This window comes from Macaca thibetana, chromosome 19, assembly GCF_024542745.1.
Source record: "Macaca thibetana thibetana isolate TM-01 chromosome 19, ASM2454274v1, whole genome shotgun sequence".
Taxonomy (NCBI): domain Eukaryota; kingdom Metazoa; phylum Chordata; class Mammalia; order Primates; family Cercopithecidae; genus Macaca; species Macaca thibetana.
Genome location: NC_065596.1, coordinates 43,608,924 through 43,636,191, shown reverse-complemented (window position 1 = coordinate 43,636,191; position 27,268 = coordinate 43,608,924). Strand labels below are relative to the sequence as shown.

At 52.7% G+C, this 27,268-nt stretch overlaps 4 protein-coding genes across 6 annotated transcripts in view; 2 read left to right on the top strand and 2 right to left on the bottom strand.

Moving 5' to 3' along the window:
* The window catches only part of PAF1 (PAF1 homolog, Paf1/RNA polymerase II complex component), a 231,254-nt gene extending 213,749 nt beyond the window's left edge, over positions 1-17,505 (top strand). Inside the window, exons 2-15 of the mRNA XM_050769061.1 lie at positions 11,713-11,764; positions 12,287-12,316; positions 12,415-12,507; positions 12,821-12,942; positions 13,040-13,106; positions 13,203-13,304; positions 13,388-13,493; positions 13,571-13,639; positions 13,721-13,824; positions 13,910-14,026; positions 14,131-14,259; positions 16,562-16,667; positions 16,789-16,879; positions 16,958-17,505. Coding sequence (XP_050625018.1) covers positions 11,718-11,764; positions 12,287-12,316; positions 12,415-12,507; positions 12,821-12,942; positions 13,040-13,106; positions 13,203-13,304; positions 13,388-13,493; positions 13,571-13,639; positions 13,721-13,824; positions 13,910-14,026; positions 14,131-14,259; positions 16,562-16,667; positions 16,789-16,879; positions 16,958-17,370 — 1,596 coding nt within the window. The 5' untranslated portion in view covers positions 11,713-11,717 and the 3' untranslated portion in view covers positions 17,371-17,505. The remainder of the gene's footprint in view (positions 1-11,712; positions 11,765-12,286; positions 12,317-12,414; positions 12,508-12,820; positions 12,943-13,039; positions 13,107-13,202; positions 13,305-13,387; positions 13,494-13,570; positions 13,640-13,720; positions 13,825-13,909; positions 14,027-14,130; positions 14,260-16,561; positions 16,668-16,788; positions 16,880-16,957) is intronic.
* GMFG (glia maturation factor gamma) overlaps positions 1-27,268 on the top strand; it is a 257,896-nt gene that overhangs the window by 182,146 nt on the left and 48,482 nt on the right. The gene's annotated exons all lie outside the window — the stretch shown is intronic.
* Positions 2,073-11,207, bottom strand: MED29 (mediator complex subunit 29). Its single transcript, XM_050769399.1, has 4 exons — positions 10,951-11,207; positions 10,074-10,132; positions 8,998-9,082; positions 2,073-5,163 (listed from the first exon to the last, which is right to left on the bottom strand). Exons 1-4 carry the CDS (start codon positions 11,164-11,166, stop codon positions 4,921-4,923), a joined length of 603 nt encoding a protein of 200 aa, XP_050625356.1. The 5' UTR covers positions 11,167-11,207; the 3' UTR covers positions 2,073-4,920.
* Positions 19,167-27,268, bottom strand: part of SAMD4B (sterile alpha motif domain containing 4B) — a 42,206-nt gene continuing 34,104 nt past the window's right edge. For all 3 annotated transcript variants that reach the window (XM_050768943.1, XM_050768944.1, XM_050768942.1), the window contains 9 exons: positions 26,541-26,650; positions 26,296-26,382; positions 25,249-25,588; positions 24,488-24,573; positions 23,019-23,137; positions 22,317-22,515; positions 21,990-22,113; positions 20,056-20,139; positions 19,167-19,848 (listed from right to left, as the gene is read on the bottom strand). In XM_050768943.1, coding sequence (XP_050624900.1) covers positions 19,820-19,848; positions 20,056-20,139; positions 21,990-22,113; positions 22,317-22,515; positions 23,019-23,137; positions 24,488-24,573; positions 25,249-25,588; positions 26,296-26,382; positions 26,541-26,650 — 1,178 coding nt within the window. In that variant the 3' untranslated portion in view covers positions 19,167-19,819. The remainder of the gene's footprint in view (positions 19,849-20,055; positions 20,140-21,989; positions 22,114-22,316; positions 22,516-23,018; positions 23,138-24,487; positions 24,574-25,248; positions 25,589-26,295; positions 26,383-26,540; positions 26,651-27,268) is intronic.

Sequence of the window (27,268 nt, the reverse complement as noted above, 5' to 3'; positions counted from 1 at the left end):
CTGTACTGCAATTTGTCTTTGAGGCGGCATTAAGAACATGGGGTTTTTTCGGCCGGGCGCGGTTGGCTCAAGCCTGTAATCCCAGCACTTTGGGAGGCCGAGACGGGCGGATCACGAGGTCAGGAGATCGAGACCATCCTGGCTAACACGGTGAAACCCCGTCTCTATTAAGAAATACAAAAAACTAGCCGGGCGAGGTGGCGGGCGCCTGTAGTCCCAGCTACTCGGGAGGCTGAGGCCGGAGAATGGCGTAAACCCGGGAGGCGGAGCTTGCAGTGAGCTGAGATCCGGCCACTGCACTCCAGCCTGGGTGACAGAGCCAGACTCCGTCTCAAAAAAAAAAAAAAAAAAAAGAACATGGGGTTTTCATCCCCACCTGTATATGTGTGTGTCGCTCTGAGCCACTGTGGGATCTGCAGTGACTAAGTGTGTGTAACTCAGCGCAGGTGCCTGGGTGAGGGAATGACTCTGCCCCCCCCGTGTCTGAGGCTCTGTGCACACACAACTTTGTGTGTGTGTGTTGCTTTGAGACAGGGTCTCGCTCTGTTGCCCAGGCTGGAGTGCAGCAGCACAATCTCAGCTCACTGCAGCCTCGACCTCCTGGGCTGAATCGATCCTCCCACTTCAGCCTCCCAGGTAGCTGGGACGACAGGCATGTGCCACCACACCTGGCACACACATTTGAAGCTGTGTGAGCATCCGTGACTCTGCAGCTGTGGCCGTGCGCAAGGCCTTTGTGGCTCAGTGTGTCTAGTCCCCAGCTGTGTGAATAGCGTTCACGTATGTCCACGTCCTTTGTCGTGGGTGTCTAAGACTGCATGTGCAGATCACAGTAGGCCAGCGTCTGAATGCAGTTCCTGTGGCCCCAGTCACAAGGCAGTGAAACCGATGAACTTTGGTTTCTGACGTCTACAGCCCGCGTGATGGGAAGAGTAGCTGGCGAGCTCCCCCACTCCATGTCACCGTTCTTGTGTCGGCCTCCGTGGGCAGAGCAGACGTGCAGACACGAGCACCTGAGAAGCTGGGGCAGGGCTGATGAGGCTGCTTCTGATAGTGCTGGGCTAAGGACAGGGCTGAGTCAGCCTGTGATGGGCAAAGTCTGCGATGGGGTGAGAGATAGCTTATCGGGTTAAGTGGTGGTTAGAGGGTTGTTTGTGTATTCATGTGGCTGGGTCGCTCCCTGAAGGTATCTGTTTGTGGGACTGTCAATGGGATGGGGTCCCTGGGGGCACCATGATTGTAGCATAGTGGGTTAGCTCTGCAGGGGGGCAAGCATGCTGTGTGCTCGAGTCCCCACTGTCTGTTTTGTGGTGGCTGTGCACCTCACATACACCCCCTCCCTGGAGCGTGCAGTGTGCACCAGACTGTGTAATCTCCCTCTGGGTTTAGTTATCTAGCAAAGCCAAGTCCTCACCAAGGCCCTCTGTGACCTGTCTGGATTTCCTCTCCTATCCCTGCTCCCTCATTGTGCCCAAGCCTCCTTTTCATGTGTTCCATAAACCCCAGCACATTCCTGTCCCAGGTCCCTGGCACTTGCAGTTCCCTCTGTCTGGAGCACTCTTGCCTGGATGTGTGGATGTCCCCAAGCTTATTCCCTTTCCTTTGGGGCTGCTCTAATACCGCCTTCTCAGTGAGGCCTTCCTTGACCTTTGTCAAGAATTTAAAAAAATAATAATAAACAAAAGGCCCGGCGCGGTGGCTGGTGGCTGGTGCCTGTAATCCCAGAATTTTGGGAGACCGAGGCAGGCAGATCACTTGAGGTCAGAAGCTCAAGACCAGCCTAGCCAACATGGTGAAAACCCATCTCTACTAAAAATATAAAAATTAGCCGGGCGTGGTGATGCACCCCTGTAATCCCAGCTAGTCGGAAGGCTGAGGCAGGAGAATCACTTGAACCCAGGAGGCGGAGGTTGCAGTGAGCAAAGATGGCGTCATTGCACTCCAGCCTGGGCAACAGAGTGAGACTCATTTCAAAAATATATAAACAAGAAAACCTTTGTCATCTATTTAATAATAAATACATGGAACATATATAAGCCGTAATGAATGCTCACGAAACCACTGTCCAACTTTTCTCAAACTTTTAATGTTTTTCAATAAAGTAACACAATTCTCCACATGCAGATATTACATTTCATGTTAGATTTGCTCCTATGTTTTTTAATTATTCATTTCCACTTTTTTTGGATCAACTTAATTACACTTAAAAGAAGGAGTATTTTGCTTGTGTAAACACCTTCGCTTCTTTGTTAAAAAAACAGGGTCTCCATCAACTAAGCTGGAGTGCAGTGGTGCAATCACAGCTCACTGCAGCCTCGACCTTTCAAGCTCAAGGCATCTTCCCACCTGTCAGCCTCCGAGTACCTGGGAATTTGGGCACGCACCACCACACCTAGCTGATTTTTGAATTTTTTTTGCAGATACAGGCTTTTGCTATGTTGCCCAGACTGGTCTTGAAATCCTGGGCTCAAGCCATCCAACTGCCTGCATCTCCCAAAGTGATGGGATTACGGGCCTGGGCCACTGTGCCTGGCCCCAACATCTCCACTTCTGATCTCACTTTTCTGCTTTAATTTTTCACCATCTGTTATGTTTTACTTTTATCACATTTACTGTCTCTCACTAGATTATCAGCTCCACAAATACAGGGCTTGGGCACAAGATACCCAGTACGTTTGCTGAGTGAATGCAACTTTGTGGTGCCCACCTCCGCCCTGTGCCTGGTAAATGTGCATCCACCAACCCACCACCCACTGAGTGCCTCTGTGGCCTCCCTGGGTGTGGTTTTAAGCATTGGTAGCCCCTGTATCATGGGTGCTGGGCTATCAGGCCCCCACCTGTGTGTGATGTTGTGTTGACACCACCTGGGAGGGCCAGCAGTCCCTGTCTTGTGTGTGTGCTCATGGACTGACATCTCCACCACTGCTGGTGGGCTCTGTTGGGGAAAGGGTTAGTGGTTTTCAGTTGTATGCAAGATAAGTGTATCATGTTGGGTGGGACTATGACTATGCTATCGTACTTATTTGGAGGTTAAGTGTAGTTAAGGAGATGTGTGAAGGTGCCCAGATGACAATGACTAGATGGTCAGGTTTTTATTTTTTTGAGACACAGTCTTGCCTTGTCACCCAGGCTGGAGTGCAATGGTGCGATCTTGGCTCAATGCAACCTCTGCCTCCCAGGTTCAAGCGATTCTCCTGCCTCAGCTTTCTGAGTAGCTGGGATTACAGGCGCATGCCACCACGCCTGGCTAATTTTTTGTATTTTTAGTAAAGATGGGGTTTCACCATGTTGGCCAGGCTGGTCTTGAACTCCTGACCTTGTGATCCGCCCACCTCAGGCTCCCAAAGTGTTGGGATTACAGGTGTGAACCACCGCGCCCAGTCCGATGGTCAGTTTTGTGTGTCAACTTGGACGGGCTACAGTCCCAGTTATTCAATCAAACACTCATCTAGCTGTTGCCATGGAAGTGTTTTTGTAGATGTGATTAAAGTCCATAATCAGTTACTTTAGATAAGGAAGATTATCCTACAAAATCGGGGGATTGGGTAGAAAACTGATTCAATTAGATAAACTGAGGCTTCCCTGAAGGAGAAATTCCTCTTAGGGACAGTGCTTCAGCCTGCCTTCCTGACCTACATGCTTGGGCACTTCAAGGAAGAACAAGGGGAGGAATTTCCTGGGACACACATGGCTGGCCATTTCCCAGTTTTCCAGTGTGGGGACTTGGGCTCAGCATGAATCACAGAGGTATCCGTGATCCTGGGGTTTCCTTGCAGGCATGGGGTCCAGGACAGGAGGCCACTGAGTGGGAATGTGGGAACCATGGCACAGAAGATACTGGGTGGGGCAGTTCTCCAACCAGGCTGAGTCACTTGAGGCTTTCACACCCCAACATCTGAGCCTGGGCTGGTAGCTCCGCCCTGCACTTGCTCAGGCCTGAAGGCCAAGGCTGAACTTCCTGAAGCTCCCAGGGAAGGAGGGAGTCTGAGGGGGCACTCCCTCCTTGAAGCCCCCTCCCCAGTGCCTGCTTCCCGGAGCTGGGGCTCAGGCGCCTGGGTTCTTCCCCAGGACTGATGACTCACCGTGGCTGGGGCCTTTTCACTTCTCCTTTGGGGCTAAAAATACTGGGACCCAGGCATCCAGCTGGGCCAGCCTTGCCACAGATTGCACAACGCCCCTCACTCAAGTTCCGCTGACGCAGGCTTGGGTGGGGGCCTGAGTTGCTCCCTGCTCAGACCTGTGGAGCTCAGAGCCTGGGCCCCTCTACTGCTCCTCTCCTAGGCCAAGACCCTGGGGTCTACGCTGACATGTGAGCTGCTGGGGGACTCTGGGCTTGGCTGTGGCCCCTGGAAATGAAGTCCCTTCCCTTAGCCCCAGATAACCCAGGGTGCTGGTTCCCTACATAGACACAGATTCCCAGTTAGGAGCTGGGGATAGAAGACAGCTAAAGGGGACTAGTCAGAGAGAGACATAGGACTATGGGGAGAAACACATTAAGAGGAACACATAAACAAGGACAAAAAGAGACAGGATGAGAGAGAGACAACTGTAATAGAGACAGAAGAGTGGCACACAGAGACCACCTCCCAGCTGGAGACAGTCAGGAAGGACTGAGGGAGAGGGGACAGCCAGGGTTCCACACCCAGGCCAGGTTGAGGGAGGGCCTGTGGAACAGAGAGATCATCAACACACACAGTCCAAAGTCTACCCTAGGCTAGGAGGGGGAGCAGGAAGAAGGGGCAGGGAGGCAGGGACCGGCCAGCGAGCTCCCTGTTGGCCTCTGCTGCCCCCTGCTGGCTCCCGCCGCGGTGCTCAGGCAGGAAAAGACAGGAGGCTTCTGTGTTTAGGCCCAGGACGCTTTTCATTCCCTTTGTACACCACCCTCCAACCACTGCCTGCCCCACTCCCTGCCCCCCCACTTCACAGGGTGCCCCCAGGGCCAGCAGGTGGGGCGGGTGTCTTGCCCGTGACCTTGTTGGCACAGTCCAGCAGGGCGGTGTGAATGTCCTTGGCACAGGAAATCTGGGCTTTGATGACCGCCAGGTACTGTGGGTAGGGGAGGCTGTCAGGCTGCACCGCGTCGGGCTTGGTGGCTGTGGGCACCAGCGTGGGAGAGTGCTTGGCACTGTCACAGCTCTGTGACAGGCACTCATGCGCCAGGCGCTGTGGACAGGCAGGCAAGGGGACAGCATCAGCTCCACCCCAGGTCATTCTACCCCACCCCAAGGGCTAGCTGGGGGTTGTTGGCTTGGCCTCTGGATTTCCCAGGTCTTGGAGTCAGAGGTTGGCCCTGCCAATCACTTGCTGGGGAACGTGGGGGCATGGCGGCTACTCTTTTCTGAGCCTCAGTTTCCTCTTTGGAAAACGGGTAGAAACCTCTTCTACCTCATAAGGTGAGAACAGTGAGAGCAGGTGTGTGAAACACAGGCACAGATCCTGGCACACCGTTTAAAGTGCCAAGAAATGTTAACTACTATCATTGTTACTGCCCCAGCTCCAGGCCTGGTGTTGGCAGTGGCATCTCAGATGGCGCCCGCCCTTGGTTTGCCGCCTGCTTCTCTGGCTGCTCTAGGTACTACTTTCTTTTTTTTTTCTTTTGAGATGGAGTTTCAGTCTTGTCGCCCAGGCTGGAGTGCAATGGCGCGATCTCAGCTCACTGCAACCTCTGCTCCCTGGGCTCAAGTGATTCTCCTGCCTCAGCCTCCCGAATAGCTGGGATTACAGGCGCCCGCCACCAAGCCCGGCTAATTTTTTTGTATTTTAGTAGAGACGGGGTTTCTTTTTTTTTTTTTTGAGACGGAGTCTTTGCTCTGTCACCCAGGCTGGAGTGCAGTGGCGCGATCTCGGCTACCTGCAAGCTCCACCTCGTGGGTTCACGCCCTTCTCCTGCCTCAGCCTCCCGAGTAGCTGGGACTACAGGTGCCCGCTACCACGCCCAGCTAATTTTTTGTATTTTTAGTAGAGACGGGGTTTCACTGTGTTAGCCCGTTAGTTAGGATGGTCTCGATCTCCTGACCTTGTGATCCGCCGAGACGGGGTTTTATCACATTGGCCACGCTGGTCTCAAACTCATGACCTCAGGTGATCCACCCGCCTCAGCCTCCCAAAGTACTGGGATTACAGGCGTGAGCCACTGTGCCCGGCCCTTTTTCTTTTTGGAGAGAGAGTCCTGCTCTGTTACCCAGGCTGGAGTGCCGTGGCGCCATCTTGGCTCATTCCAACCTCCACCTCCCGGGTTCAAGAGATTCTCCTGTCTCATTCAAGTAGCTGGGATTACAGGCGCACGCCATCATGCCTGGCTAATTTTTGTATTTTTAGTAGAGATAGGGTTTCGCCATGTTGGCCAGGCTGGTCTCGAACTCCTGACCTTGTGATCTGCCCGCCTCAGCCTCTCAAAGTGCTGGGGTTACAGGCGTGAAACAGCGCGCCTGGCCAGCTCTAGATACTTCTTACACTACCTAAGGGCAGCCATTCCTAGGCCCCGTCTTCTCTCACTGTTCAAGCCCTCCCAGGGCTGTCACAGCCACACACACCACTCAGTTTCCCCCTCTGCACCGATGGCGCCCACACTGTCGCCGTCCTCCCCCTGACATTCGTAGGGCCCTTATGCTCCCCAAAACTGCTTCTCCTAGGTCCCTGTTTCAGGGACAGTCCTCCATTCTAAACTAGAGCCCTGGGCCTCATCCCAGAAATTTTAGCTCCTTCCAGCACACCAGTCCTGTGGCCTGCATACAAAGCCCTGCACGCGAAGCCTCTCAAGTTCCCCAGTCTTCCCCATTTCCTCATGGCCCCGCCCTGGTGAAGCCCAGTCCAGGCATACTTGGATCATGCCATGGCTGCGTCCTTGGGCTCCTGCCTCGGGCTCCTGCCTCCAGTCTCAGCCCCTTGAACCCACCCCTCATTTGCCAGCCAGAGGCATAGTCCTAAAAAGCAGACAGGTCCGGCCGGGAGTGGTGGCTCACGCCTGTAATCCCAGCACTTTGGGAGGCCGAGGCAGGCGGATCACGAGGTCAGGAGATCGAGACCATCCTGGTTAACATGGTGAAACCCCGTCTCCACTAAAAATACAAAAAATTAGCCGGGCGTGGTGGTGGGCGCCTGTGGTCCCAGCTCCTCGGGAGGCTGAGGCAGGAGAATGGCCTGAACCCAGGAGGCGGAGCTTGCAGTGAGCCGAGCTCACGCCACTGCACTCCAGTCTGGGCGACAGAGCAAGACTCTGTCTCAAAAAAAAAAAAAAAAAAAAAAAAAAAGCAGACAGGTCCATGTTCTTCCCTGCTTGAAACCCTCCATGCCTCCCCAGTGCCCGTAGGATTATATTCAAAATCCAACAAGCTCCTATGCCTACCACACCTCAGCCAGACTAAATTACTTGATGTTCCTAAAACAAATTTAAAGCAAATATTATTCCCTCCGGCTGGAACATGGTTCTGACACTACTAAGCTTCTCAACCTCTCACTTTTCCTTCAAAACCCAGGACAGGCCAGGCACAGTGGTCTGTAATCCCCCTTTGGGAGGCTGAGGTGGGTAAATTGCTTGACCCCAGGCATTCAAGACTAGCCTGGTCAACATGGCAAAACCTCATCTCCACAAAAAATACAAAAATTAGCCAGGCATGGCGGCGCATGCCTGTAGTCCCAGCTACTTGGAAGGTTGAGGTGGGAGGATCACTTCAGCCCAGAAGTAGAGGCTGCAGTGAGCTGAGACTGTGCCACTGTAGTCCAGCCTGGGCGACAGAGTGAGACTCTGACTCAAAAAAAAAAAAAAAAAAAAAAAAAGGCCGGGTGCAGGTAGCTCACACCTGTAATCCCAGCACTTTGGGAGGATGAGACGGGCGGATCACAAGGTCAAGAAATCAAGACCATCCTGGCCAACATGGTGAAACCACGTCTCTACTAAAAATACAAAAATTTGCTGGGCTTGGTGGTGCGTGCCTGTAGTCCCAGTTACTCAGGAGGCTGAGGCAAGAGAATCGCTTGAACCTGGGAGGCCGAGGTTGCAGTGAGCGAAATTGCGCCACTGCACTCCAGCCTGGTGACAGAGTGAGACTCTCTCAAAAAAAAGAAAAGGCTGGGTGCAGTGGCTCATGCCTGTAATCCCAGCACTTTAGGAGACTGAGGCGGGCGGATCACTTGGGGCCAGGAGTTCAAGACTAGCCTGGCCAAAATGGTGAAACCCCGTGTCTACTAAAAATACAAAAATGAGCCAGACGTGGTAGTGTGCGCCTATAGTCCTAGCTACTTGGGAGGCTGAGGCACCAGAATCACTTGAAACCAGGAGGAGGAGGCTGCAGTGAGCTGAAATGGTGCCACTATACTCCAGCCTGGGTGACAGAATGAGACTGTCCCCGCCTCGTCCCCCCGACAAAAAAAACCAGTCCAAAATAATGATGATACCACAGTACACATTTGCCATATGCCTAGTATCATGTTAAGTAGTTTACATGCATAATCTAAGTTTTCCTGGAAACTCCATTTTCCTAAGGAGGAACCCAGAGGTCAGAGGTAGAGACTGATGGTGCATCTGACTCCGGAGGTTGTATTCTTAGTCACTTGCCCTCCTCTCAACTCCTGCCCCTCTTCCCTCCTTTGTTTCAGACTTGCTCAGATGTGCTCTCTAGCAGCAGCCTTCCCTAAGCCACTCTCTTCCTATCCCCACCCAGTGCTTCCACAGCTGAGATTTCTGCATCCCAGCCCTGATCCCTCTGCCTGTGCCTCCCCAATCATAACCCTAACCACTCTGGCCTAAGCTTCTCCTATCACAGCACTGACCACTCTGAGCTGTCACTGTTTAGGGGTGTGCTTATTATTCCACTCAACTGAAAGCTCTGTGAGGGCAAGGATCAGAGCAACCCTGGGTCCTCAGTGTTGGTGGAAGCACAGGTCTGGCCCACAGGAGGTCCCCAGTTGAATGTGAGTTGACTGACTGACTGAGGGTTTCTGAAGACCCCGGAGACTGGGACAGGGCTGTCGTTACCCCATGTCCAGAAGGCTTCTCACCAGGCAGAGCTCCAGCTGGTCACAGAGTGCGTAGAACTCCTCCAGGCACTTGTCAAAGCGCTGTATGGGTCCATCACTGCTCTTTCTACAGACCAGAAAAAAAGGATGTCTGAAGAATTGATTTCTAATCTCTGGGACACCAGTATCTACCCAACCAAGTGTCCAACAGGAAACCAGGTACAGGCCCAGGGGCTCTGAAGTAGTGGTTGAAAACTGGCGGGGTTTAAAAAAAAAGGAGACTGGGCGTGGTAGCTCATGCCTGTAATCCCAGCACTTTGGGAGGCCGAGTTGAGCAGATCACCTGAGGTCAGCAGTTCGAGACCAGCCTGGACAACATGGTGAAACCCCATCTCTACTAAAAATACAAAAAATTAGCCAGATGTGCTGGCACATGCCTGTAGTCCCAGCTACTTGGCAGGCTGAGGCAGGAGAATCGTTTGAACCCGGGAGGCAGAGGTTGCAGTGAGCCGAGACTGTGCCACTGCACTCCAGCCTGCGCGACAGAGCAAGACTCTTATCTCCAAAAAAAAAAAAAAAGATTGGTTGTGATGGTTCATGACTGTCATCCCAGCACTCTGGGAGGCCAAGGTGGAAGGACTGTTTGAACCCAGGAGTTTGAGACCAGCCTGGGCAACATGGCAAGACCCTGTCTCTACAAAACAACAAAAACAAAATAAAATAAAATAGGAGGAGTGATTCGTGAGGCTGAGGGGATCGCTAGAGGCCAGGAGTTTGAGACCAGCCTGGGCAACATAGCAAGACTCTGTCTCTATAAAAAATCTTACAACTTAGCCAGGCATCTGTAGTCTGTAGCCATGTCTGCAGTCCTGGCTACTTGGGAGGCGGAGGCAAGAGGATCACCTGAGCTCAGGTGTTCAAGGCTGCAATAAGCCAAGATCGTGCCACTGTATTCCAGCCTGGGTGACAGAGGGACACCCTGTCTCAAAAAAAAAAAAAAAAAAAAAAAAAAAAAAAAAGTAAATATAGGAGGTGAGGTGGGCAGGGAGGAGAAAGAAAGATGAATTTCAAAGACTGGGGAGGCAACGGAATATCCTGGGAAAGGGGGCTGCACTCACTGTCCATTGTCGATGTTAGTGTTCTGAATCAAGTTTTGTGCTGCAACCTTCATCAAGGTCTAGTCAAAACAAAAACAAAACGTGGGAAATGGAAAAACAAAAGGGAACACTCTTCCTTAAGATCACTCAATCTCAGGTCTTCTTTTCAACTGGCACCTTCCCTCCTGACTTTCCAAATACTTGTTTCGATTCCTATAGCTGTCACCACTCCATCCTTCCAGAGGCCCGCTCTCACCTGAGCTTCTCGCCAATAATCTAAGCGTCCTCCCTCACCTATCAATCAAGGGCAGAATCTCAGTATAAGCTAGTCCTCTCCTCAGGCTTTAACGACCAGAGCTCAGTTCTCCTTTAAACAACCCCTCACTCCTCCGGCCAGTCCCAGCCTCAACATCAGCGCTGATTCTATCATCTCTGCCGAGCTTCGCTTAGGTCTCGCATAAAACAACAGGTTTTTTTTTTTTTTTTTTTGGACGGAGTCTCGCTGTGTTGCCCAGGCTGGAGTGCAATGGCACGATCTCGGTTCACTGCAACCTCCGCCTCCTGGGTTCAAACGATTCTCCTGCGTTAGCCTCCCGAGTAGCTGTAATTACAGGCGCGCGCCACCATGCCTGGCTAATTTTTGTATTTTTAGTAGAGACGGGGTTTCACTAGGCTGGTCTAGAACTCCTGACCTCAAGTTATCCGCCCGCCTCAGCCTCCCAAAGTGCTGGGATGACAGGCGTGGGAACACAGGCGTGCGCCGCCGCGCCAGGCCAAAACAGCAGGTTCTACTTCTCTTTCTGCCTAGCACTCTCTCCGACTAACCTGGCCCTCGGCCCGCCCCTCTGAAGTTAGACTACCAAATGCAGTTTGCTTCTCGCTGCTTAAGGCCAATCACCTGTAGACTCTCCTTCAGCTGCGGGATGAGCATCTTATAACGCTGCACAGGATCGAAGTCCTGTTGCTGTTGCTGCAGCAGGCCGCTCTGGGCAGGGCCCACCAGTTGTGCTGGCGGTTGCGGCTGCTGCTGGGGACCCGGGCCGCCAGCCGAACTAGGACCCGATACACCAGCAGCTGAGGAAGCCGCTGAAGCTTGCTGCTGGGATGCAGCCATCTTTCTCGCGTAGGCCGCCGGAAGTGCGTCACAACTGCGTCTCCCCGCGTTGCTGTTCGACATCCCTATTTCTAGTCCCCGTTTGCTAGTTATCCCACCTCGCAGGCAATTAAGCCAATGGAAGGGAAGGAGGTGCTCCTACGTTACGTTACTCTCAAATCCGAGGTCCAGACTGAGATCTTTTCACCAATCACAGAAGCACCTCTCTCCCTCGCTCCGCCCTTCACCCAGACGCTCGCCAATCCGTGTGTGGTTCCGTTCCGGACTTCATTTCCCCGAAGGCGTCGCGCCGTGAGGAGCCCCGTTGGGTCCTCAGCGTCTTGGCGGCAGTTGGTGGAACAGGAGCTTCGAGTCCGTCCCTGGTGCTGCCTGCGCGTTCACCTGAGTCTCGCTGGAGCACTTCTTGCCCGCCCACCTCATCTCACTTTCCGCGGGGAGCGGCGCCAACCTGGGCCTGCCTCGGATCAGGCGTCCCCTGAAGTCGGCACGCCCCTCCGCGTCCCCCTTCGGCCCCGCTAGGACCCCGTCCGGGCTGCCGTCGCCTCGTCGCTATGGCGCCCACCATCCAGACCCAGGCCCAGCGGGAGGATGGCCACAGGTAGGCGCCACGGTTTTCTGTTTCAGCAAGGTGGGGGATCGGGATAGGGTTTCTGCTGGACAACGTCACCAGCCCCCAGGTCTGCCCGTGACGTCATGGAGCGCTCACCTTTGACGAAGGGAGCGGGTTCCTTCTGAGATTCAGGTGTTCCCCTCCTCCCCGCCGTGCACTTCAGGGATTAAGCTTTTGGAGACTCTCCAGAAGGGATCCTTCCAGTCAAGCGTTTGGAGACCCCTCTTCCAAAGACGATTGAGTACATTATTCTTTATTAAAGCACTTGAAGCCATCCCCTGCAAAAGGGATGGAGCACTTGGCCTTGTTCATTAAAGCTTTTGGGGGCTCTTCTTCCTAAATAAGTTGAACATTTGTTTCCCTCCATTAAAGCATTTGGACACCCCCCACCACCAAAAGAAACCAGCATTTGTCACCCCTCCTTCTACTTTTTGAAAGGTTGGGGAAGCCTTTTTCATTCTCCTGTCAATCCCGTCCTCTCCACCTATCACTGTCTTTCTTCTCCACTAGGCCCAATTCCCACCGGACTCTGCCTGAGAGGTGAGCCTCACTGTGCTTTCCCAGGAGCGGTGGGGCAGTGGGGCTGGGAGCAGAGGTGGGGCAGCGGGGACCCACTTTTGAGCCACTAACGTTCCTAGGTCTGGAGTGGTCTGCCGAGTCAAGTACTGCAATAGCCTCCCTGATATCCCCTTCGACCCCAAGTTCATCACCTACCCCTTCGACCAGAACAGGTGAGACTAAGAATGGGAAAACTATTCAGGTATGAGTTATTTGAAGGCAGGGACTGCTTGTCTCGTCGGCTGCTGTTTGCTCAGGGCCTAGCACAGTACCTGCCTAGCACATAGTAGTAGCTGCTCAATTGTTTGTTAATGAATGGAGCAAGCAGTGTCCAAGTCCCTTCCCACTGGGGAGCCAGCTTTCAGACTCCGCCATGGGGGACACTTCATTCTGAGTTCCTCCCCAAAGAAGCTTCGCCTCTGAGAAGCAGGGCTGTGAGGGGTGAAGCTGGAATCCAGACACCACAAGAGGTGTTTCCCCACCCAGGTTCGTCCAGTACAAAGCCACTTCGTTGGAGAAACAGCACAAACATGACCTCCTGACTGAGCCAGACCTGGGGGTCACCATCGATCTCATCAATCCTGACACCTACCGCATCGACCCCAATGGTGTGTGGGGAGACAGGGAGGGTCTGCTCTAGGGCAGCAAAGGACCTGGGCCTCCTTCATGGTCCTCCTTCCCCCCTCCCCCCGCCCCGCTCTCTAGTTCTTCTAGATCCAGCTGATGAGAAACTTTTGGAAGAGGAGATTCAGGCCCCCACCAGCTCCAAGAGGTGAGCAGGTAGCAAATTGGTGCTGGGGACTGGCTCCGGTGGGCCCTACAAGCAGGAGGGCGGTGGGGTTCTGAGGCACCTGATTTCCTACCCCAGATCCCAGCAGCACGCGAAGGTGGTGCCATGGATGCGAAAGACAGAGTACATCTCCACTGAGTTTAACCGTTACGGCATCTCCAATGAGAAGCCTGAGGTCAAGTAAGTTGCAAACAGGGAGAGAGGGAAGGTGGAGATGCCAGGTGTGTCCAGTGGCCCCTAAAGGCCTTTTTCTTCATTCCTAGGATTGGGGTTTCTGTGAAGCAGCAGTTTACCGAGGAAGAAATATACAAAGACAGGGATAGCCAGATCACAGCCATTGAGAAGACTTTTGAGGATGCCCAGAAATCAGTAATTGAGGGACTGGGATGGGGAGAGGTAAGGGTATGGCTGCAGAGCTGCTCTTCACCCTGTTTTTGTCCCACCAGATCTCCCAGCACTACAGCAAACCCCGAGTCACACCGGTGGAGGTCATGCCTGTCTTCCCAGACTTTAAGGTCAGGCCCAAGGTGGGAGGTAGAAAGGGACAGCCTATTTGTGCCTATTCCCATCTAACCCCAGTGCCTCCATCTCCCTAGATGTGGATCAATCCATGTGCTCAGGTGATCTTTGACTCAGACCCAGCCCCCAAGGACACAAGTGGTGCAGCTGCGTTGGAGATGATGTCTCAGGCCATGATTAGGTAGTTGGTCCTGCTGCCCACCTTGGCCTGCTCCTTGCTGCCTTTTGGCCTCACACTTCATTGCCACTCCTTTTCCCCCAACCAGGGGCATGATGGATGAGGAAGGGAACCAGTTTGTGGCCTATTTCCTGCCTGTAGAAGAGACGTTGAAGAAACGAAAGCGGGACCAGGAGGAGGAGATGGACTATGCACCAGATGATGTGTGCGTGGGTTGGGGTTAAGTTTTGGGGAATGGGAAGTTTTGGAGATTGGGATTGCAATAGGGATAGGGAGGAAATGGGACTGAACCTGTGCCCTCATCCTCAGGTATGACTACAAAATTGCTCGGGAGTACAACTGGAACGTGAAGAACAAAGCTAGCAAGGGCTATGAGGAAAACTACTTCTTCATCTTCCGAGAAGGTGACGGGGTTTACTACAATGAGTTGGAAACCAGGTACTCAGCACACTAATCAGATGATTAGCCTGGATCTGTGCTTCTTAAGACCCTGGGGCATGCAAGAGCCACGCTGGAGGTCCTTTGTACCTAATAATTTGTCATACGCATTGGTAAACAAGAACAGCAGATGTTTGATCATGCACATGAGCTGGACTTGGTTCTAATAGGAGAAGCCAGAAAAGAAAATCTTTTTTTTTTTTTGTGATGGAGTGTCACTCTGTTGCCCAGGCCAGAGTGCAGTGGTGTGATCTCAGCTCACTGCAACCTCCGCCTCCTGGGTTCAAGTGATTCTCCTGCCTCAGCCTCCTGAGTAGCTGGGATCACAAGCGTGTGCCAGGATGGCCAGCTAACTTTTTTTTGCATTTTTAGTAGAGATGGAGTTTCACCATGTTGGCCAGGCTGATCTTGAACTCCTGACCTCAGGTGATCTGCCTGCCTCGGCCTCCTAAAGTGCTGGGATTACAGGTGTGAGCTACCGCACCCAGCCAGAAAGAAAATCTTAATGCAGAAGACATTTAGAGCTTTTGTGCAGGGTAGAGGGCCAAGTTTCCCAGTATTAGTAACACACTTCATGTGAAAGTAAACATTGCCAAAGTATGGAGTAATATATAAAATTAGCATGATTTTTTTTTTTTTTTTGAGACAGAATCTTGCTCTGTCGCCTAGGCTACAGTGCAGTGGTGCCATCTTGGCTCATTGCAACCTCTGCCTCGTGTTCAAGAGATTCCCCTGCCTCAGTCTCCTAAGTACCTGAGTAGCTAGGATTACAGGTGCCTGCCACCACACCCGGCTTTTTTTTTTTTTTGAGATGGAGTCTCGCTCTGTTACCCAGGCTGGAGGGCAGTGGCGCGATCTCCGCTCACTGCAAGCTCTGCCTCCCGGGTTCACGCCATTCTCCTGCCTCAGCCTCCCGAGTAGCTGGGACTACAGGCGCCCGCCATCACGCCCGGCTTTGTTTTTTTTTTTTCAGACGGAGTTTCGCTTTTGTTGCCCAGAGTGCAATGGCGCGATCTCTGCTCACAGCAACCTCTGCCTCCTAGGTTCAAACCATTCTCCTGCCTCAGCCTCTGGAGTAGATGGGATTACAGGCATCGCCACCACACCCGGCTAATTCTGTATTTTTAGTAGAGACGGGGTTTCTCCATGTTGGTCAGGCTGGTCTCAAACTTCAGACCTCAGGTGATCCACCTGCCTCAGCCTCCCAAAGTGCTGGGATTACAGGCATGAGCCACTGCACCCGGCTAATTTTTGTATTTTTAGTAGAGACGGGGTTTCATCATCTTGGCCAGGCTGGTCTTGAACTCCTGACCTTGTGATCCACCCACCTCGGCCTCCCAAAGTGTTGGAATTACAGGCGTGAGCCACCGCACTCGGCCAGCATGAATGTTTTAAATGAAATGCTTAATACCCACATTCAAAAATGTGACCCCAAAACTCTTCCCTGATGGGTGAAAGTTTACTGCTATGCCATCACCTCTGGTGTAGAGTTGGGAAGTCTTAAGTTTCTGTTTAAAGCAGAGATTACAAGAACTGACCCCATAGGCCAGGCAGGAAATGTAAAAGAGCAGTGGTGTGGTAGCATCTGAGTGACCTGGAGTTCTGGGCAACCATGGAGGGCACGATGTCACTTCAGCCCACTGTTGCTATGCTGTGGAGCCAAAAATTCCTATCTTCCAAAAGCCCCAAATTCAGATGATTCTCCTGGTTTCTCAAAGTGTTGGTAATTAATTCACGTATACAGTAATGCACTGCATGTATTTCAGTCAACAATGGACTGCTTATCATGGTCCCTTAAGATAGAATACCGTGTGTTGACTGTACTTTTTCTATGTTTAGATATACAAATACTTACTATTGTGTTACAATTGCCTGCAGTATTCAGTACAGTCCCATGCTGTACAGCTTTGTAGCCTAGGAGCAATAAGCTACACCATTACAGCCTAGGTATGTAGTAGGCTATACTGTGTACATTTGTGTAAGTGCACTGTATGATGTTCACATGATGTATTTCTCAGAATGTGTCCCTGTTAAGTGGCCCATGCTCATATTTATGTAAATACACCATATAACGCACACAGTGTAGGGCAACCAAATTGGTGCCATGGGAGCCATCCTTCCTTTCCCCTGCCCTCAATACCTTGAGCTTAGTTGCCCTTATTCAATCTGTATTTATTCCCATTTACTCTAAGTATTGATGGGGAACCAAGTCAGACCAGAGCCCTCACTGGGGGGCGGGGGAGTGGGAGGTGTGTCTTTAACTGCATCTTCTACTTCTCTCCCCCAAATTTACCCCCTGCAGGGTCCGCCTTAGTAAGCGCCGGGCCAAGGCTGGGGTTCAGTCAGGCACCAACGCCCTGCTTGTGGTCAAACATCGGGACATGAATGAGAAGGAACTGGAAGCTCAGGTAACAAGCACCACTGGCCCAGAGTACCCACGGCAGGGAGGGTGGTGGTTGCAGGTGAGGAGGGGGACAAAAACCCAACAGAACACCCTCCTTCCCCTCATTCCAATCTTGCTGCTTCCAGGAGGCACGGAAGGCCCAGCTAGAAAACCACGAACCAGAGGAGGAAGAGGAAGAGGAGATGGAGACAGAAGAGAAAGAAGCTGGGGGCTCAGGTAAATCTGGACAGGCCAGACTCTGGGAGCCCTGTGAAGGTGGAAAAGTGGGTCTCACCTCTCTCCACTCCCTTCCAGATGAGGAGCAGGAGAAAGGCAGCAGCAGTGAGAAGGAGGGCAGTGAAGATGAGCGTTCGGGCAGCGAGAGTGAACGGGAGGAAGTTGACAGGGACGAGGCCAGTGACAAGAGTGGCAGTGGTGAGGACGAGAGCAGCGAGGATGAGGCCCGGGCTGCCCGTGACAAAGAGGAGATCTTTGGCAGTGATGCTGATTCAGAGGATGATGCTGACTCTGATGATGAGGACAGAGGACCAGCCCAAGGTGGCAGTGACAATGATTCGGACAGCGGCAGCAATGGGGGTGGCCAGCGGAGCCACAGCCGAAGCCGCAGCGCCAGTCCCTTCCCCAGTGGCAGCGAGCACTCGGCCCAGGAGGATGGCAGTGAAGCTGCAGCTTCTGATTCCAGTGAAGCTGATAGTGACAGTGACTGAGTCCCAGGGCATTCAGGGCTGGTTCAGACACCATTATTATGAGCAGGATGGCACTTTTCTAGTGGTCTGTGAGCCTTTCACTTGTTTGTTCCCCACCCCCAAACCTTTGCTGTTAATAAAGTCAACTTCTCTTTACTTCCCCTCCCAGCCCCTATGATGTCATTCAGCCCAGCACACACCTCCCCCCACCCCGAGGTGCTCAAGGATCTTGGCTTGAGGCTTAGAAACACAGGCCAGAGGCAGGGCCAATGGCTTCCCACAAAATGTAGCACAACGAAGGTCAGAATTTTTTTTTTTTTTTTTTTTTCCAAAATAAGCCCAGACCATTAAACAAGTGAAACTCCAACAAATAAGTCTTCTCCAACAGCGAGAAAAACTGTACAGTTACTCAAAGCTGATTCTGCCAGTGGGGCTGGGGACAGAAGTGGGTGGGGAGGGCGAAATCATGGAGGGCCTGGGGAGGGGGCTGGAGCGGGAGAGGGTCAGGGTCCTGCCCATCAGAGTGGGGCCGCCTGCGTCCTGCACACTCTGCTGTCAGGTGGGGTGGGGGGCAGCTCTTGCCTCCCTGTGTGTGTGAGACGGTGTCCCTCACCATCTCCCAGTGCCAGGCACAGTCAGCTCACCCTGATGGAGAATGAACTAGACAGGACAGGCTGGGGAGAGGGGAGGGTCCCATGAGAGGGACACCCTGCTGATTCCAAACGAGGTGGCCCGTCCATCCCACTTCCTGCAGCTAGTGGGAGGGGGACTGGAGAAGCCCTGGGAGATTGAGGGGATGAGCAAAGGCACAGAAACATGGAGGGCCGGGGTGGGGGACTTGCATAGGTTGATGAGTGTGCAAGAGGTACATAAATAAACCTGACACCCCACCCAGCCCGGCACTGGGAGAGGAAGTGGGGACCCAGAGCCAGGTTCCCAGGGCCACCCTTACCCCCTGGCTTCTTCCCCCTCCCTGGGCTCAGAGCAGAGGGAGGTCCACAGACCAGGAGGGTGGGGGCAAGAAGGTCTGGGGAATGGGGTGATAGTGCAGGGAGGGTGGTGGTTTTAAAATTTTTTTTTTTGGTTTTTTGTTTTTTTCCCAACATTTTGTATCTTTAATAACATACACAATGGTTACCAGCCATATTCATAACAAAAGTTATTCATAAAATGTATCTAAAAATAACATTTTTTTTCCTTTTCGGTGTGAAAAGCTTGAGAATGTCCCAGTGGGGAGGGTGGGCTGAGGGGGAGGAGGGCATTGAAGAGGGAGACCCTGGCTTCCCCGCAGTCTGAACCCCCGAATCCCCTCCCTCCACCTGGGCCCCAACACAACCCCTCATTAGGAATAGGGACCAGACAGTCTGTCAGACTCTGGGACTGGGACAAATCTCTGGGTTATGATATAGTGTTCCACTTAAGTGAGGTCATGACATAATGGGGGAAGGGGAAAGGCTAAAAGAAAAGGGAGGGGCTTAGGGAAAAACCCAAAAACCAAACAATCCCCTTTCCCTTATTCCTGACTCCCAAGTATCACCAACCAGACCTGGGAGCGGAGAAGGGTGTGTGTTCATAGGGAAGGGGACGTTAAGGCAACAGACTTCCTGACCTCACTGGCCACCCTGGCTGCCCACCTCCAACCTCTTCATCTGGGGAGCCAGGGCTGGAGGAAAATGGGTTAGAGCTTGGGGGTCTGGAGGAGGGGGCTCTGCCCTCTCCCCTCATAAAGTTCAGGCTCCCCCTGCCACTGTCTTGGCTCAGAGAGAGGCCTGGGGATTCTAAAAATGAGAGGAAATGATCAGAGAAAAACCGTTAAGAACTATATAAATATGTATCTTAAATAGGCCTAAGAAATTAATCATAGAGAACCTCTGGTGAACAGGGCCAAAGGAGGTGAAAGAGAAGAAGGTGGCTCCTGTCCTTGGAGAATGTGGGGAATGGTAAAGGGGAAGGAGGGAGAGGAGAGAGGGCTTCCTCTCCTTGCTCCCCTCCCTTCTCCCCAGCTCCTCTCAATAACATTCTGGAGGGCAGGTTCTCTGCCCTGCTCATGTCACCCCAAATATCAAATGTTTCTGAGCAGGCTCCACAAGGTAGTGGTCAGTTTGTCTCTGGGGAGTCTGCTCCCTTGGGGAGAGGCAGGTGGTCAGCGGTCTGGAGGAGGCAGGGGTGGGATGGGACCAGGTGGGGATGAAGAAGGAAAGGAGAGAGGCAGGCAGTCTGGCCAGTCCCTGCCCCCTTTATCCTGGCTGCCCCCAACTCCCCGGGCCTCAGCAGAGATCCCTCGACGGGCCTGGGAGTGAGCAAGGCATGTGCCAATGTTAAACAAAAGTTAAAAGGGTAAGAGAGTAGAAAAATATTAGAATATATAGCTGAGCCAGCCCACCCTCTCGCTGTCGCGGAGAAGCCTGTTGGGGGTTGGCCCCCGCCCGCCGCCCAGGGAGCCTATGGGTGCGCTGGGCTGTGGGTCCCGTCAGATGGTGGAGGTTTTGTCTGTCCCATCTGTGGTAAGAAAGGGAGGAAGGGAGGAAGATCAGGAGCTGGAGGGAGGCCCAAGAAAAGGCACTCAGGTAGCCTGTCATCCCGGTCAGGCCCTCCCTGGAGTCTGGCCTCCCCTGGGGACCCCTCAGGATGACTCTGAGTTGCTCAGTTCAGAGGAAGAGACGCTGGGTAGGTGGGAGCTGGGTCAGGGAAAGAGGAAATGCTCACCACCCAAGGCGTGTTCTGTCATGCTCAGACACAGAGACTCCAGAGTGGGATTGATCTCCAGGTCAGGCCCAGGAACCGGGCAGTCTGGTTGGGAGAGAGGAGAATGGGGGTGGTAAGGACTGACTGGACTTGGGTGAAGAAAGCTGGGATGACAAAGGATGCTGGTATGGGAAGGGAGCAAGAGAGATGGAGGGGGAGAGGGAGGAAGGGGAGGAGGTTGACAGGGAGAGAGGCGAGCATGTCACACAACAGGCAGAGGAGACAATGGCAATGGCAGAGGCTTGGTGATATAGAAAATGCCTGACTTGGCCGGGCGCGGTGGCTCAAGCCTGTAATCCCAGCACTTTGGGAGGCCGAGGCGGGTGGATCACGAGGTCAGGAGATCGAGACCATCCTGGCTAACACGGTGAAACCCCGTCTCTACTAAAAAAAAAAAATACAAAAAACTAGCTGGGCGTGGTGGCGGGCGCCTGTAGTCCCAGCTACTTGGGAGGCTGAGGCAGGAGAATGGCGTAAACCCGGGAGGCGGAGCTTGTAGTGAGCTGAAATCTGGCCACTGCACTCCAGCCTGGGCAACAGAACGAGACTCTGTCTTAAAAAAAAAAAAAAATTTTTTTTAAAACTTGGGCAAAACCTTTCTGTCTCAGATTGCTGACTGATGAATAACATCACAGTCCTTACACATACAGTTGGGAGGAGTCAATCAGTGCAGGAGAGCTGTCTGACAAGGCCTGGGACATAGCTTACTGGTAAAGAGAATGGTTCTTGTTCATTCCTGCGGTTCATCCACCTGCTTGTTTAAGATCATTTACAGATGTGTGTCAAGCCCTCTGCTAGGATGAACATGATGAATGGGTTCCCATGGCCTCAACAGATGGCTGTCCACACAACCTCATCAAGTGAGACTCCTGGCTGACTTGGCAGTTTATGACATGAATTCTGCAAATCCATGCTCTCTCTAGTCAGCCCATTCCAGACCAGCCTTATCTGTCTCTGCAGTCCCAGTGCCCAGCACCATGTGGAGGAGTCAACCCCTCACTTGTTGAGCAGGGCAGGGACCTGTGGCTGGCAAATCTCTAATCTTCCTTTCGCCAACTTGGCCCAACGTCTTTTTGAGATAGGGTCTCACCGTTGCCCTGGCTGCAGTGCAGTGGCACGATCTCTGCTCACTACAGCCTTGACCTCCTGGGCTCAAATGATCCTCCTGCCTCAGCCTCCCGGGTAGCTGGGACTACAGGTGTGCACCACCATGCCCAGATAATTTCTGTATTTTTTTTTGTAGAGATGGGGTTTCGCCGTGTTGTTCAGGCTGGTCTGAAACCGATCTCCTTGCCTCAGCTTCCCAAAAGTGCTGAAATTACAGGTGTGAGTTACTGTGCCTGCACTTGGCCCAACTTCTGCTCTCCCATCTCCAGGATGGTCTGTAAGCAGAGGTCAAACAGCCCTCTCACTTCAAACACCTGTTCTAAGAGGTGAAGTCCACTGGTTCCTGTGTGGTCACCTGGCATGTGAAAGAATGCCGGTAGGCTGATGGGCAGGACTCCCTTCCACAGAAATCTCATACTTTAACTGTCCCATCTCCTCAACCCCTTCTAAATTGAGTATTCAATGATCTTGTAAAGAAAGAGATGATGACAGAGACCAACACAGACACTAAGATTATGACATGGAGCGGGGGGAACATGAGATGGGGTGGGAGTAAGGGGTGAGAGATGATGATTCAGAGGGGTAGGGGCTAAACCTGAGAGATAAAATTGAAGCAGAGGAGGAAAACAATCCGCCACAATTGGGCGAGATGGGCGTAGAGTGTTGCAAGGTATGGGGAGAGGTGCCCAAGTAGTCTGGAAGGAACAGTGGACAGGAGACCCAGGAGAGAAGAGAGAGGTCAGCTCAGGGTGTTGGCCAGGCAGAGTCCCAAGGGTGGGGCACCTCACCTGGAGGGAACATGAGAATGGCCTGGGGTGACGAGTGGACCGGGAGCGAGTGAGTGCGCTGCACAGAGCTGCGGCTCTGACTGGGCATGCTGTTGCTGCCTCCAGGGTTGGCAAACCACAGGTTCTACACAGTTCCCAGGAAGAGAGAAAGTAGTGAGTGGGGAAGAGGCCCAGACCCAAGAGTGGTGGAGGTGGTACAGGCCTTCTCCCACTCCCACCCCTGCCACCTCTAAGCTGGGTTCAGACACAGAGTATACAGACATACACATCTCAGGTACTGCCACCCCAACCCCAGGAGGCCATGGCCCCTGCTTCCAGTCAGCTTACCTGTCGGCCCTGGCCTCCAAGGCTGGGGCTGGTGAGGGCATGTCGAGGGGAGACACCTCCAATGCCCGAGGGGCTCAGGAGGCCCATCCGGCCGGGTGGGAGGGCCCGGGGAGGCATTGGGAACTGCCGCTGGGTACGCCGGGCCACTCCCATCCCCACAGAACCAGCTATGGGGAGCGAGTTGGAGCCGAACGCCCAGCTGTGAGAGAGCAGAAGGCAGGGTGTTAATTTATGTAGATGGGGCCCATCTGTCTACCTTTTCCTCACCTTCCCCAACAACCCCAAGTGGTAGGAGAGAACATAAACCTCCATCACACATTCTGTCCCCATCTGTCTCAAGAGTACCCCCCGGAAGGAGATGGGAAGTATACAAGGGTTTCCTCACTGTCCACTCAAAACAGTTCTCCAAACTTCAGTTCTCAAGGGAGACATTTCTGTTATCTGTCTGGTCTAAGACGGGACTTCCAGGCCCTCTGTATACAGGTGAGGAGCAAGGTACATATGAGGGGCCTGCTCATGGGGCATGTGTTGTTTTCCAGCTCGGCATCCTATTCTAGTGGGAAATTTTCTTCTGGGAAAGTCACCCAGTGACTGAATAAAACTGGATTCCCAGCCCAGAACACAATCACCCCTCTAAGCACGATCTGCTAACCAGCAAAGGCCTGTGGAGGCCAGGACCCTGTACCCTGGCCACCTGCCTACCCTTTCTGCTGCCGGTAGTTCTGCATCTCTAGTGCGGCTTTGCGTGGGAATGTCCGGAGGAGCTTCAGCACTTGCTGTTTCCAGGATAGCAGCCGTTTCTTCTGCGTCTCCGTGAAAGCCTAGAATTGGCAGGGCACGGGTGAAGCAGAGAGGGTGATGTTTCTTTCAGACCTCCCTTCCGGTCTTCATTTGTTCAAATTTATATTGCCTGGCCAGTCATAGTGGCTCATGCAGTAACCCCAGCACTTTGGGAGGCCGAGGCGGGTGGATCACTTGAGGTCAGGAGTTCGAGACCAGCCTGGACAACATGGTGAAACCCCACCTCTACTAAAAGTACAAAAATTAGCCGGGCATGGTAGTGCATGCCCGTAATCCCAGCTACTTGGGAGGCTGAGGCAGGAGAATCACTTGAACCTGGGAGGCGGAGGTTGCAGTGAGCCAAGATCGTGCCACTGCACTCCAGCCTGGGCAACAGAGTGAGACTCTGTTTCAAAAAAAAAAAAAAGAAAAAGATTTCTTGCTCATCTACTCTGTGCCTGTGCCAAGCAATTCTGGGATGCAGAGGTGACCATGCCCAGAGAGCTTACAGTCTGGCTGTGAGGGAAAGATACATACATAATGATAACTGTGACAAATTATCCCTCCCTGAGGGAGAAGAACAGGAAGCAAAAGAAACCTAAATAAAAATGAGGGGTTGGTAAAGGTGTCCCTGAGATATAAACGTTTTGAACTGATAGCTAGAGGAGGAAGGAACACTGTTCCTGATAAAGAGTATGTACGGGCTGGGCATGGTTGCTCATGCCTATAATCCCAGTACTTTGGGAGGCCAGGGCAGGGGGATCACTTGAGGCCAGGAGTTCGAGACCAGCCTAGGCAATAAAGCAATACTCCATCTCTAAAAAAGAAAATTGTCACACCTGTAATCTCAGCACTTTGGGAGGCTGAGGTGGGAGGATCACTTGAGGTCAGTTCAAAACCAGCCAGGCCAACAGTGTGAGACCTCGTCTCCATTAACAACAATAAAAAAAAAAAAAAACAAGGGTTCTGAGAAGAAGCCTCTAAAGCCAACACTGGAAAGATACAAGACTGGAAGGGCTGGCATATATGTACCAGGTCAGGCAAGGCCCTGTGGGCCACATACAACACAATGGTCTTGAGAATGATGGGGCAGCCTTTCCTTTTTTCTTTTTTTTTTGAGCTTACCATCTCGGTAAGCTCCGCCTCCCGGGTTCACGCCATTCTCCTGCCTCAGCCTCCCGAGTAGCTGGGACTACAGGCACCCGCCACCACGCCTGGCTAATTTTTCGTATTTTTAGTAAAGACCGGGTTTCACCGTGTTGGCCAGGATGGTCTCGATCTCCTGACCTCATGATCTGCCCGCCTTGGCCTCCCAAAGTGCTGGGATTACAGGCGTGAGCCACCACACTTGGCCACCTTTCCCTTTTTGAGCATGCTACGGAAGGCCTTACCTCATGAGTCAGGCACTTTTCGATGAGCTGGAGGTAACTGGTGATGTTCTCCTCGTCTGGTCGGGACACCAGCAGCTGGGTGCACACTGGGGGACATGAGAAAGGGCAGGTTAGCCCCTAGTATGCCCTCTGCCATGTTCCAGCCTCCAGCTGGCTCGTGCACAAGAAGGAACAGGAGACTCAGGCTGGATAAGTACCAACTATTAAGTGCTAGCCATGGTATTTAGGTTATCATGAGGATATACAACATAGTGCCTTACACAATCTTGTCACTACAGACATTTTTAGCCTGAGAAACCTAAAGCTCAGAGTTGAGTCACTTGCCCCAGGTCCAGATTCAGATCCAGATCAATCTGGATCCAAGCGTAAAGTCTGCTACGTCATGCTGCTTTAGGAAAGGCTGAAGCTGTGATAAATTTCACCATCCCCATCCCCTGGACTTCGGTCCCCTCTGAGAGAAATCAATGGACTCCCCTCAACTGCTCACCCTTTACTACATGGAATTTCTTTTGACACACTGCCCCATTTCTGCTCAGCCTGGAGACACTTTGAGGGGAAGGGCTGTTATCCACCATTAGCCTGGACATGCCCAAGGGCAAGGGGCCTTGTCACCCTGTCTCGGCAACTCTCTGTAGTGTTCCAGTCTCCAGCAGGCTTTATAAAGCCCTGCTCCCAACATCTAACTTGGATTTGATCCCTGGTGCTTGAGTTCACTTGGCTTTCTGCCTCAGGATTTCCTGCTAGGCTGTGGCTGGTCTCACCTTTGCCCATCACCCGTGTAAACTGGCTGGGGATGTCTCCGTCAGCGACGGGAGCCGGGGCAGGCTCACTGCCATCGGTGGGAGCGGGAGCTGGTGGAGGTGGGTAGTTCTCCGCAGCTGGAGGGTCCTTGGCCTCGGTGCCCTTGTCAGTGCCGGGGTGGGCTAGGGGAGGCTCAGCACCTGGCAGTGATGGCTCCCCCGGGGCCCCATCCTTGGCAGTAGGGGTGGTGGTGGCGGCAGCCACGGTGGCCTGGAGGACACTGTAGGCCTTGATGGGAGTGATGATGATCTGCTGCAGCTCCTGCAGAGCGTTTCTCAGGTTCCCGCCTTCCAGTACATCCTGCATGGGAGGACACAGGCTGGGGTCACATGCAGACCCTACAATGAGAGACAGAGAGTATCTACACAGAAAGTCAGACACGGCTTGCAGAAGACTGGGTAGGACCCTGGGTTCCAGCACACAGAGAAGGCATGTAAGGGTACTGCAAGCCCACAAACATTTCCTCTTTCCCATGAAGGTGAAGTCCTACAAAACTCACGAAAAGCCAGTCTAATGTTGGAGTCTTCGGGACCCACCAAGGATAGAATCAGAGATTCAGATCTAGATACTGAGCAGGGAAAAATACAAACAGAAGGCAGTGGCAGGGAAAGGGAATGAGGAATGCAAATCAATCAGATCAAATCAAATCAGATGTGGAAGGAAAATGAGTTTAGAAACAATCAAATGGAAAGAGAGATTGTACAGACAGAGACACTCTGCTCTACCAGAAAGACCAGCAAGAAATGGAAAAGCAAAAGTGGAGAGAAGGTGTAGAGTCAAAAGACAGATTCTAGAACCACCAAGACAGACAGGGAGGGGAGCCTCTTAGCTACCAGCAAGTGAGCCTTTTGATGCCAGCTTGCACGTGGTCCCTGGAGTCTGGGTCCCTAGGGCTGGGGCTATTAGAGGCCAGACCCGAGGAGTCGGGATGCCAACTCAGGGCCTGTGGTCTACTGGTACCGCCAAGTGGCTGGCTGGCCTTGAAGATGCAGACACCAAGTTCTCACCTTCTCTAGGGACTTGAGGACGCTCTGTCTCTCACGCAGCTTCTGGATACTCAGGGCTATCTTGTGGCGGGCACCTTTGGTGACATTCTGTGACAAGGGCAGAAGGGGACAGGAAGCTAGAGATGGGAGGCTGAGATACTTGCAGGTACCCAAATAGAGATCAAGGAGACAGAGGAAGCTTGGGCTGCAAGGAATGCAAAATAGTGCTGCCCCCAACACCTCCCTGATGGTCCCCTTGGCTTCACCTGAGACTCCAGGTGCTGCTCAGTCAGTGTCATCATCTCCTCGTAGCTCATCTGTGAGAAGAGGGCTGCATACTTGTGCAAGCGGAGGCTCTTGAGCCATGAGGGCACATCTTTGGAAAAGGAGGGAGAGTGAAAGGTCAGGAGTTTGGCCCTGATGACTAGGGTAAAGGAAAATTTGTGGGGCTAAACCCAAAGGAAGCCTCAAAAGATGGAAAAAATTGGGAGGGGGTTGCGGGGAGCTAAGATTCCATCAGATCCTTCTTCATCTGCCTAGCCAGACCCTCTCAGGCAGCCTTCCCTAGGAAGGACATCTGACCGTTCTGAGCTGCTCGGCTGGATGTATACCACGATGACCTCACTGATTGCTCCAAAACTCTTCCTGGAACCTCTGTTCCATCAGTTAGCTGTGTCCTGACTTCCTTGTCAGACTGGGGTGTGCGAAGACGGGGCTCCTCCCCAGTCAGAGCAGAACTTAGGGTAGATGTGGGGTCTCTCTGCTTAGTCTTTTTTTTTTTTTTTTTTTTTTTTTTTTTTGAGACGGAGTCTAGCTCGGTCGCCCAGGCTGGAGTGCAGTGGCCAGATCTCAGCTCATTGCAAGCTCCGCCTCCCGGGTTTATGCCATTCTCCTGCCTCAGCCTCCCGAGTAGCTGGGACTACAGGCGCCTGCCACCTTGCCCGGCTAGTTTTTTGTATTTTTTAGTAGAGACGGGGTTTCACCGTGTTAGCCA

Excerpts from the sequence above, each read along its gene's own strand:
- MED29 (XM_050769399.1), bottom strand. The coding sequence starts at position 11,166 with ATGGCTGCATCCCAGCAGCAAGCTTCAGCGGCTTCCTCAGCTGCTGGT. Across the intron at positions 9,083-10,073 it reads ACTAACATCGACAATGGACA|AAAGAGCAGTGATGGACCCA; the intron begins GTGAGTGCAGCC and ends TCTGGTCTGTAG. Across the intron at positions 5,164-8,997 it reads ACCAGCTGGAGCTCTGCCTG|CGCCTGGCGCATGAGTGCCT; the intron begins GTGAGAAGCCTT and ends GCCTGTCCACAG.